An 11836-nucleotide genomic window follows, 5' to 3' on the forward strand; every position below is an offset into this window, starting at 1 on the left:
GAATTAATCGCCAGTCCCTAAACTGCCTGGCAAATGCCTGTGGTGTCAAACAGAGACTGTTGTAATAGCCTAAATCAAGCCTGTCCTTTGCAGAAGAGATTTCTGACCTAACTGAGCAGATTGCAGAAACTGGCAAGAATCTTCAGGAAGTGGAAAAGACCAAGAAGCAAGTGGAACAAGAAAAGTCAGAGCTCCAGGCTGCCTTAGAGGAGGTGGAGGCAAGTGTCTGGGATGTGACACAGGGAAGCTCAGGAGGGCAGGACACTGAAGTTGTGGGGCCAGCTCCCCACTTTGGGGCCCTTCACGCCAAGAGGCCCTGAGGCCTTTCTGGGGAACAACATCCAGCTGCCCTGGGGAAACAGCTGTGCTTTGCTGCTTCGTCTCCTGGTGTCCTCTAGGCCATTGTATTTCCCCTTATGAAAATAAATTCGTTTCTTATGTCCTCAGTGTTTTCCTCTCAGGAAGGAAGAAATCATTCACCAAGCATCCGAGAGCTCGTTCCAAATCCCTCAGTTTTAACCAAGCTGCAGACGCACATCTCTGGCTCCTCAGATTCTGCAGTCACAACAGTGCCCTGTCCAATGTCACAGTCAGCTGTGGCCAGTCCAGGGCCGGTGATTGAGATACTTCCCAGGAAATCTGCATAACACAGGATAGCAGGAGAGCAATTGCCCTGTCATTTTAGAGAATAGACTGGCTCCTGATTTATAGCCTTATTAAAATAGACACACTCAATAAAATTTTCACTAATTCAAAAAGATGCCCTGTCCTCCTCAAGACCTGATTGTTAATAAAAAAACGTTTTAGTTCCAGTTTCATTACTAGCAGGGACATTTAGGAGTAAATCATTTGACCTTTTTGAGTACTGTTCTATTCATCTGTAAAATGGCTATTATTCCCATTCTGTCATAATGGGGATGAAAATACCTTTTCAAGTGCCTACAGCACCTCCAATCGCTCCTTTGCTTTTACCAGGGCTCCTTGGAACATGAAGAGAGCAAGATCTTGCGTGTCCAACTAGAGCTGAGCCAGGTAAAATCCGAGCTTGACCGCAAGGTTGCTGAGAAGGATGAAGAGATCGAGCAGCTGAAGAAAAACAGCCAGCGGGCAGCAGACGCCATGCAAAGCATGCTGGATGCTGAGATCCGGAGCCGCAACGATGCCTTGAGGCTCAAGAAGAAGATGGAAGGAGATCTCAATGAGATAGCGATTCAGCTAGGCCACTCCAACCGCCAGCTGGCGGAGACCCAGAAACACCTGCGCTCGGTGCAGGGCCAGCTCAAGGTGAGGGCGTGGCCTCGGCCAGCCCTGGCTGGGCCCTCCCCTCATCCGCCAGCCCCTATCCCACCCACCTGCCCTGGCTCTAGCCCCACTCCTGATTTTCCCTGAAGGACTCCCAGCTGCAACTGGATGACACCCTAAGGACCAACGAGGACCTCAAAGAGCAGCTGGCCATTACGGAGCGCAGGAATGGGCTCTTACTGGAGGAGCTGGAGGAGATGAAGGTGGCCCTGGAGCAGACAGAGCGGACCCGGCGGCTGTCGGAGCAGGAGCTTCTGGACGCCAGCGACCGGGTGCAGCTTCTACACTCCCAGGTGCAGCCGTCTGCCCTCCCACTGGGAGGCCACGCTCTTTCACTTGGAGATAAAAAGCTGTGTGTGTTGTGGGGCAGTCAGAGCAAGGAAGGAGGAACCATTGCATGAGGGACTGGAGAAGCCTTCACAGAAGTAACACTGAAGCCATAATCTTAGAAAGTTAGGCTTACCTTTCAAATAATTGTTTTTTGTTATTTTTATGAAAGTTTAAAAATATTTTATAAATATTTTAATAAAAAATTGAGAATACAAACAAGTAGAAGGACAATGCCAACCATATCATTAACACTTTGAGACCTTTCATTCTAAGCCCTTGTCTATATGTACATAAAATATTATATATTTTTTGTAAAAATATCACACTTTTTGTGATTTTCATTTAACAATGTGTCGTGAACATATTTCTCCATCTTTAGGTAGTCTTCTATGGCGATTTTTATGGCAGAATAGTAGTTCATTCTAGCTGCGTGTTATGGCATTTTTATTTAACCAATTCTCTATGGTTGGATGTTTCCCCCCAAAAAACTTACTATTAAAGAGGCTGCCATACTAAACTTCTTTATAACTAAGTTTTCACATGTATCCATTATTATTATTTCTCTAATATTCCTAGAAGTAAATAAATTTCTAGAAGTAAAGCTTTAGAATCCAAACAAGAGAGGCATTCATAATATATTATAAACTGATCTTCAATTAAGTTGTCCCAGTTTTTATTACCCATTGGGAAAATATATGGAAGCTCTTTCCTATGAATTCTCAAAGACCACAGCTATTATTTTTTACCAAGTTTATTGTTGAAAATACCTCTTTAAAAAATTCTTACTTCTTTATTACTGAGGAAAAACATTTCATCATGTTCTTTTAATTTTCATCATTGTATTTTTTGCCATTGGATTTCCTCTGTTACGTCTTATCTATTTGTAGTTTTGGCCTTTTTTCTTGTTGATTTGTCTTATATGTTAAGGAAGAGAATTTTTCAGTGACATTGTAAATGTATCCCAGTTTGTCTTCACTTTTACAGTTCCATTTATGGTAGGATTTGATCATTAGAATTATTTTTTTATATAGTCACATCTACAAATTATTTCCTGTTTTTAACAGCTTTTTCGAATAATCTGTTCTTCCTCAAGTATTTGAAAGTCAAACTTTATCATTTATTCAATTATTTTATCTGCAATTCTTGGATCTGTCTCGGAACTTTCTGTTTGTTCAAAAATGAAACAATGCCTAGCAAATCCCCACGTGAAAAATAAGAAGTGGGAGGGCACAGGCCTGGGTTGCAGTCCAGGTCCCCAGCTCGGAGCATGTGAGAGGCAACTGGTCGATGTATCTCTCTTGCATTGATATTTCCCCTCCTCTCTTTCTCCCTCCCCTCCCCCCTCTCTAAAAAACACTAAAATAAACTAAATTCAATAACTGAAATCTTTTAAAACTTTTTTCAAGTTTTTAAAAGAAATGGAACATGATCATGATTTATTTTCTTCCCCACCCAACTCTCCCTTTCCATTGTTTCAAGTGTCCAAATATATATAACCTACAGTCTGGTATCTAATGTTTCTCGTAGAACACAAGCCTGATAAATATCAAGAAAAAACTGGAAGCTGATATAGCCCAGTGCCAGGCAGAGGTGGAGAGCTCCATCCAGGAGTCCAGAAATGCGGAGGAGAAGGCCAAGAAAGCCATCACAGATGTGAGCTCGATTCTTTCCCTTCAGAGACACCGCTGGGAGACAAGGTGGGGGCCTCTAATCCCATGCATGACGAGTAGCTTTCATCTCCTTAAAACCAAGGTCTGTCAGTGGTGGCTTCCTGCAGAGGTGGAATGATCAGAAGCAGAGTGGGGAAGAGTGCAGTGCCCACTCAGTGAGGGAGACATGTGTCAGCACACACTGTACCAACCTTAGCAGTGTCCTCCACATGGTCCAGATAGGGATGGGCGGATGGCCCACTGATGTTTTCTGTAAACTTCACCAGGCAGCCATGATGGCTGAGGAGCTGAAGAAGGAGCAGGACACCAGCGCCCACCTGGAGCGGATGAAGAAGAACCTGGAGCAGACGGTGAAGGACCTGCAGCACCGCCTGGATGAGGCTGAGCAGCTGGCTCTGAAGGGCGGGAAGAAGCAGATCCAGAAACTGGAGAACCGGGTAGGGTGGCCTAAAAGGACTCACTGTCAAAGTGATACAGTTCAGCTGCCTCAGGCAGAATCACAATCTGGAGATTTAGGTTCTGGAAAAGGGGCCACTGATTGAACAGACTGCACACTTAGTCTGAGGGCTGTTTGCAAAACTCCCTGTGAGCCAAATTTCCCACCTATTTTTTTTGATGGTCCCTACACCCCAACACACACAAATCCACTTTGGAATGCTTATGCCTCAATAACTGTAGTGTAATGACATTTTAATTTTTTAATGTAGTCTTTATTGTACTTTTTCCGTTAGCATTTAGTCCCCTTGTACCCTTTTCCTGCAGCAGTCACCACACTGTTGTCCATGTCCATGAGTCCTTTTCCCTTTTTGCTCAATCCCTCCATCCTCTACCCTCATCCCCCCACCCCGCCCTGCTCCCACCCCAGCAACTAGCTGTCATCTGCTCTCCATCTATGAGACTGTCTCTATTTTACTTGTTTGTTCAGTTTTCTCATTAGATTCCACATATGAGTGAAATCACATGGTTTCACTCATATGGTCGATGTATCTCTCTTGCATTGATGTTCCCCCCCTCTCTTTCTCCCTCCCCTCCCCTCTCTCTCTAAAAAACACTAAAATAAACTAAATTCAATAACTGAAATCTTTTTAAACTTTTTTCAAGTTTTTAAAAGAAATGGAACATGATCATGATTTATTTTCTTCCCCACCCAACTCTCCCTTTCCATTGTTGGCTTATTTCACTCAGCATAGTATTCTCCAGGTCCATTCATACTGTTGCAAAGGGTAAAACTTTCTTGTTTTTAATGGCCGAGTAGTATTCCATTGTGTAATTATATCCCATAGTTGTTTTATCCACTCATCTACTGATGAACACTTGGGCTGCTTTCATCTCTTGACGACTGTAAATAACGCTGCAATGAACCTAGGGGTGTTTATGTTCTTTTGAATTAGTGTTTTGGGTTCCTTCAGATATATTCCTAGAAGTGGCATCACTGGGTCAAAAGGCAGATCCATTTTTAATTTTTTGAGGTGTCTCTATCCTGCTTTCCACAGTGGCTGCACCAATCTGCATTTCCACCAACAGTGCAAAAGGATTTCCCATTCTATACATCCTTGCTGACACTTGTTGTTTGTTGATTTCCTGATGATAGCCATTCTGACAGGTGTAAGATGGTAACGAGATGGTATCTCGTTATGGTTTGTAATTTACATTTCTCCAATGAATAGTGATATTGAGCATTTTTTCACATGTCTATTGGCCATTTGTATGTCCTCTTTGGATAAATATCTATTCAGGTCCTTTGCCCATTTTTTAATTTGGTTGTTTGCTTTTTTGGTGTTGAGTTTTATAAGTACTTTATAGATTTTACATATTAACCTATTATCAGATGTATTGGTGAATTGTGTGTGTTGTCTTTTTATTTGTTGATATTTTCCTTTGCTGTGCAAAATATTTTTAGTTTGATATAGTCCCACTTGTTTATTTTTTCTTTTGTTTCCCTTGCCTGGGGAGATATAACCAATGAAATTTTACTATAAGCAATGTCCAAGATTTTGCCACCTATGTTTTCTTCTATGATTATGGTTTGGGGTCTAACATTTAAGTCTTTCATTCATTTTTAATTTGTTCTTGTGTGTGGATTAAGAAGGTGATCTACTTTTGTTTTTCTGCATGTATCTGTCCAATTTTCCCAGCACCATTTATTGAATAAATTATCTTTAGCCCATTATATGCGTGCCTCCTCTGTTGAATATTAATTGACTATAAAGGTGCAGGTTTATTTCTGGGCTTTCTATTCTATTCCATTGATCTATGTGTCTGCTTTTGTGCCAGTACCATCCTGTTTTGATTACTATGGCCTTATAGTATAGTTTGATATTTGGTAGCATGGTTCCTCTAACTTTGTTCTTCTTTCTCAGGATTGCTATTGCTATGCAGGGCCTTTTGTGGTTCCATATGAATTTTTTAGTATTTGTTTTAGTTCTGTGAAATATGTCATTAGAATCTTGATAGGAATTGCTTTAAATCTATAGATTGCTTTAGGGAGTATGGAGACTTCAACAATGTTAGTTCTTCCTATCCATGAGCATGATATGTATTTCCACTTATTTGTATCTTCTTTACTTTCTTTCTTCAGTGTTTAATGACATTTTTAAATGTCCACATTCTAAATTTATAGTTTCAGATCCACATAAATGGGGGAAATATGCCTTATAACCATAAAATTATACATTTTAGTTGAATTTAAATTTTGAACCAACCAACCTCCAGTTGGGCCCATCCTGTGTAAAATCTGGCGTCTCCCTCTGTCTCCCACTCCTGGGTCTCACTCACTTCCCTGATTTCCTGATCTCTAAAGGCAATCTGCAGTGCTGGTGTGTTTCTCACTGCTTCCTTCTTAGAGGGGGCCTGGCCCTTCCTCCAGGCTGGTGCTCCAGGAAAGTCAATGAACCACACAGGACAGTCCTGCTGCTTCTTCAACTGGGAGTGTATTTGTAGTTGTTTAGTTTCTTTCCAAATTGTTTCATTTGTTTCATGTTTTCCTTCCTTTCCCCTCCTTAGGCCTGTGCTGGTTTATTTGATTTTTTTAAATGGGCTCCACTACCAGTTAACATTTTGAAGAAGGGCTGTGTGGAGGAGGTTGTCAGAATGTCTCTGTTGTCCCCAAAAAGAGGAACTGAAAGAGTGGGGGAGAAGGAGAAGGAGGAATGACAAGAGAAGGAAACCACTTCTCCCAGCAGGAAGGGCCCAAACACAGCCATTCTTTGTGCCGGCCTCCCAGGGGATGGTCTCCAGCACTTGCACACTTTAAATGTAAAATAGGTTTCTTTTGCTGAAAAGCAAAAGAAAGCACGAGTGACAAAAGTAAACACCAGGGAAGTTAGGACTTCTCCAAAAAAAATCTTTGAATGCTTATTTTTAATAATAAAATAGTAGTTATTTACTATTTTATTAAACTGAGCTTAGGCCTGTCCTTCTGTTATCTTGGTTTCATACACCTGACAGAGGCCTAGAGAGCACTCCCAGGAAAATAATTTTTTGTAGGACCTGATGGAAGACAGCTTCCCAGGACCCATAGGATAGGGTGGGGGTAGGGATCTTGTTTGGGACAGATCCCAGAGTTAGCCTGTTCCGCTGGTAGATTTCAAAGCCACTCTGGTGAGTCTATCTGTGGCAGCCAGAATTTCTGGTGGCTGGCTGCCACCCCCACTTCTTGACTCTCTCTGGACTGTGGAGTTAGGATCACAGTTGGTGACGTGAGTCCTCAATGGCTGTCCTCTGGCATCATGACTTCAGGAAAGGTGGAAGTAGCTATGAAATTAATAACACCTGTGTCATACTCTATCATTTAAAAAATACTTCCACACCTACTGTCTAATTTGACCCCCACATGGGAGGTAACTTGGGCAGGAATTACAATCTCCATCCTAAATAAACAAAAACTCAGTGAGGGTAGCTGCCTTGCTTCGGATCACTTAGCTGGGCCTGGAACTTGAGTATGCTTGGACTCCTGGCTCAGGTCCTCTCCACACCCCTGGGCCCTCCTGATCAGGAATCAGGGCCACCGTGAGCAGTCATGCCGTTTTCATCTGCATGAACAAGTCAGGCTGAAGCACAGCTCTCACCCTTCTGCTGGGCCCCAGAGGAAGGGACATCTTTGCAAAGCCAAACCCAGTATCCAAGCTGTGTGCACCTGAGACTGTCCCTGACTAAAGAGGGTATCTTGTTCTCATTTGCGCAAAGCCACTGCATGCCCTAGAGGTGGCCTTGTGAATAAAATGTGGATTCTGGGTCCTAGGAAGAAACACTTTCACAAAATACATGCAGAGGTGTCCAGCCTGCAGCCTGCGGGCCACATGCAGCCCACAATGGCTATGAATGTGGCCCAACACAAAATCATAAATTTACTTAAACTCCCTTTTCTTTGCTCATCAGTTTTCATTGAAGTTTGTGTAGTTAATGTGTGGCCCAAGACAGTTCTTCTTTCAATGTGGCCCGGAGACACCAAAAGGTTGGACACTCTTGGCTCCAGTTTACCCTAAAATGACAGACCCATGAGAGAAGCCTGGGATATCTGACTTGAATTCTGCATTCTCTTTGCCACCTGCAGGTGAGGGAATTGGAAAATGAGCTTGATGCTGAGCAGAAGAGGGGAGCCGAAGCTCTGAAAGGAGCCCACAAATATGAGCGAAAAGTCAAGGAAATGACTTACCAGGTAGAGCTCCCAAACCCTGAGAGGTGCTTTGTTGATCAGAAGCAACAGTGGTGTGGGGACCCCACACAATGCTCTGTTTGCAGGCTGAGGAGGACCGCAAGAATATCCTCAGACTCCAGGACCTAGTGGACAAGCTGCAGGCCAAAGTGAAGGCATACAAGAGGCAGGCTGAGGAGGCTGTAAGTGGGGGAGGTCTCAGGAGCCCATGCCAGCTTGAGTGTCCCCCAGCCCCGAGTGGGAGTGTGTTCCTGTTTCCCACCATTCACAGAGCCCGAGGCCTAAGTATTCACAGGCTGTAAGAACAGGGACACCTGTACTCTTCCCTCCCCTGCTCTGTATGGCACAACCCTGCCCCATCTCCCCCACCTCTGTGCCCTTGCCTCACCCCCTATGACCCAGCCCCCTCCATTTATTCACTCGGCTTCAGCCCACCTCACCGTCTCATACCCCACCCACCCCGGAGTATCTAAGCCCACCTGCCAGCCTCTCTTCACCCTGACTCCCGCACCCCCTCAGCCCACCCCACCAGCCCCTGTGACCTCACCTCAGGCACCTCATCCTAGTACATGTCATCTTGACACCCCCGCCTCCACCCTCTCACCCCATCCCCCTTCCTGGTCCCTACAACCTCTTTCTTTCCTGACCCTCCCTAATATCCACCACTCCTGTCTCTCCTTCTGGATCTTCCCTTGATCACATGGGGAAAACCAATAGAGAAGTAATGGAATGGGCCCAAACCAGCATTTCCCAAAGTGTCTTCTGAGGACATTAGGTCTGAGGAATGTTAATAGCAGGAAGCTGGTACTGGAGGAGGGAGGAATGTTTTCTTTTACAGAAAAGAAATAGATTGGGAAATGCTAGGTTGAACAAAGTTGAACTGGTGGCTTTACTTCAAGGACACTCAGATATTGTAAGTCATATGTAACTGACTTTCAAAAGGAAGAGACATTGCAGAATGGAGCACTTCCTGCCCTTAATGGGCCTGGGGACCCTTTCATTACAGGCAGGGCATCCCACAGGACTAGTATTCTGAGGAACCGAATTCAAGGACCCTGCCCTCATGAATGACTGAACATATGGCTTCTCTCCTCGTCCTTTCTCTTCTCTGCCCAGTGGGTGGGTCGGTTCCATCTTGACATCGGGGAGGCAGATCTGAACTGGTTACATGGGGAGAACTTATTGCGTTTCATATTAGTAGAGTATCAGCAGGACCAGCCCGCCTGGAGGGAGCCCAGAAGGCCCCCTTGGTCAGGAACCCTTGGTTCAAGGTGAAATGAACCCACACAACGGCCTGGCCAGAGGCAGATGATGATGGGAGAAGGAATAGGGCACAGTCTGTGCCCTATTAGTCATGGGCCATTAGTCTGTGACACCTCTAGGCGCCCTGGGAGGACTCTGGATGTGGGTCTCTTTCAAAGAGTTCTAGTGGGAGGGATGGCACAGAGGAGACAGGTGCAGTCTGCAGCCCCACCCTTGGGGAGCTCAGCTTTCTCTCCTCTGCCATCAGGGAATCCAGGGCCCAAGCTCTCCTGATTCCCCAGTTTCCCAGAGCCCTGCACGGCCTGGGGGGCCTCGGAGCCAGAGTGAGGGGCTTCCTCAGCCTTCCCCCGCCCCCCGCTTTCCATTCAGGAGGAGCAGGCCAACACGCAGCTGTCCAGATGCCGGAGGGCCCAGCATGAGCTGGAGGAGGCTGAGGAGCGAGCCGACATCGCTGAGTCCCAAGTCAACAAGCTGCGGGCCAAGAGCCGCGAGGTCAGGGGCCAGGTGAGAGCCACCCTCTTTCCTAGAACCCGTGTGCCCAGGACCAGGGAGAGTTCAGAAGGTGCCTTTCTCTGCTGCTGATTGTTACTTACAGATGCCACTACTGTAGCCAGAACCCCGTGGTACCAGGCCCACAGGAGAACATCAGCGAGGGACCAGGAGCCACATACCTTACCATTCCCAACCCTCCCTGTTGCAAGAGGCCCTGCTTTCCAGGGGATGCAGCCCTTCTCCAGGGGTCTGACAGCTTTGTTTTTATAACACCATTTCTTACTATTTTTTCTGAAGTACCAGCCTTTCCAGCTGCCCCACTTGAAGGCTATACTCAGGCTCACCTTCAGTTTGACTCATCTCCTGTGTACATTTTTTTTTCTCTCACAGAAGATGGAAGAATGAGGCCCTCCTGACTCCTGTTACCATGGGTACCTCCAGGAGAGTGAAAAGAAGATTCCATGAGAAATAAATTCTCCTAACTGCACAGACCCTCAGCTCTACTGTGTTGATTATCACAGTCCATTCCTCTTCTGTGGGGTACTGGTTAAATCCTGCCTGACCTCTTTATTTTAAATATTTTATTTATTTATCTTTAGAGGGGAAGGGAAGGAGAGAGGAAGAGAAACATCAATGTATGGTTGCTTCTCGTGCATCCCCTGCTGGGAGCTGGCCCCTGCCGGGAACTGGCCTGCAACCCAGGCATGTGCCCTAATCATCTAGTTCACAGGCCTGCGCTCAATCCACTGAGCTACATCAGCCAGGGCTACTGACCTCTTCTTCATATGAAGAAAGTAAAGAATGTGCAGGTGGAGGCTCCTTGCCCCACTGCCAGACAAAATACCTGCCTCCATAGCCTTTAAAAATGCAGACCCCTTCAGATAACTGCTGCACCTGTTCTTCCAAGGAACTCCCGATTCTTTCAAGTTAAGTTCCTCATTTTCATTTTCTCCCTCAATGTACAGGTGGGGGACGGGGCCCACACTGATGAAGTGCTCTGACTGCAGTTGTCCAGGCAGAGTGGTGACTAGACCCAAAGATCACAAACTCCCAGACAGGGCTCTTTCTGCCAAGCAACTCTACCTCCCACCCCGTCTCTCTTAGAACCATGTCTACACCCTTCTCAGACCCATCCACAGCTCCCATAACATCTGGGAGGTGTGAGGTGCTCTCAAATGCATGTACTCCTGGGAAGGCAGACACTTTGGAAGACTTGATAGGGGCTTACCTATCTTGCCATCCTTGCTCCTCCTTCTGGCTGGGGTCACTCTTCTCTGCCTGCATGGATCCTCCTAATGGGCTCAGGGCCAAGAGGCAGAGGGAGCAGGTGAGTCCTAGGAGCCACTGACTTTCAAAGTCAGGGCTGGGGCTGGGCCCAGCACCAATGACGGAGCTGCTGCTAATTTTAGGGCTCTCCTCCAGTCCCTCAGGATCCCACTGATTCTGGTTATGTGAATTTGCTTAACCCAAAGGGGTGAGAATACAGCAGGATGGAATAAGGACTGGATTGGGGGTCAACAAGACATCTGAGTCCCAGCCTGACCACTTAATAGTTGTGTGGCCTTTGGTCAGTTATACATATTCTCTGAGCCTGAGGTGTCTCACCAGTCAAACAGACCTGTGTGGTCAGGAGCATGAGCCTGGATTTTCAGCAAACTTGGGTGGGATCCTGATGTCACATATCAACTGTGTGGCCTTGAGCAAGTTTGTCTCATCTTTGAGCCCCAATTTTCTTCTTGTGTAAGGCAGAGGTAATACAAATTACAAGCTCACTGGGACAGATGAGGGCATTGGGTGGCAAGGGCGCAGGGCTTCTCTTACAGGTAATGAGAATGTTCTACAGTTGACTGTGGTGATAGATGTATAATTCTGTGAATAAGCTAGAAGCCATCAAACTGTGTGGTATGTGAACTGCGTCTCAATAAACCATTAACTAGTAGTAAGCACCAGTTCGCTATGTTCCAGGCAGTGAGACAAGTACATTCTCCTCTAGAATCTTAGGTCGTTCCTTCTCTCCAGCCTCCTAGTCCTCCTTCCCATTTCTTCACCATCCCACCCCCACCTGACTCGGACGCAGTGGGGCTGGGAGTGAGGAGGGCTGGCAGCAGGATGGTGACAGGAAATA

At 45.9% G+C, this 11836-nt stretch overlaps 1 protein-coding gene across 1 annotated transcript in view; it reads left to right on the top strand.

Annotated features, from left to right (window-relative positions):
* Positions 1-10203, top strand: part of LOC118974618 (myosin-13) — a 49812-nt gene extending 39609 nt beyond the window's left edge. Inside the window, exons 31-39 of the mRNA XM_037028109.1 lie at positions 94-218; positions 976-1284; positions 1392-1595; positions 3160-3285; positions 3569-3739; positions 7855-7959; positions 8043-8138; positions 9589-9723; positions 10102-10203. Coding sequence (XP_036884004.1) covers positions 94-218; positions 976-1284; positions 1392-1595; positions 3160-3285; positions 3569-3739; positions 7855-7959; positions 8043-8138; positions 9589-9723; positions 10102-10116 — 1286 coding nt within the window. The 3' untranslated portion in view covers positions 10117-10203. The remainder of the gene's footprint in view (positions 1-93; positions 219-975; positions 1285-1391; positions 1596-3159; positions 3286-3568; positions 3740-7854; positions 7960-8042; positions 8139-9588; positions 9724-10101) is intronic.
* Positions 10204-11836: the final 1633 nt, after the last annotated feature.

Source organism: Sturnira hondurensis, unplaced genomic scaffold, assembly GCF_014824575.4.
Source record: "Sturnira hondurensis isolate 20B ecotype Veracruz unplaced genomic scaffold, ASM1482457v3 Scaffold0019835, whole genome shotgun sequence".
Taxonomy (NCBI): domain Eukaryota; kingdom Metazoa; phylum Chordata; class Mammalia; order Chiroptera; family Phyllostomidae; genus Sturnira; species Sturnira hondurensis.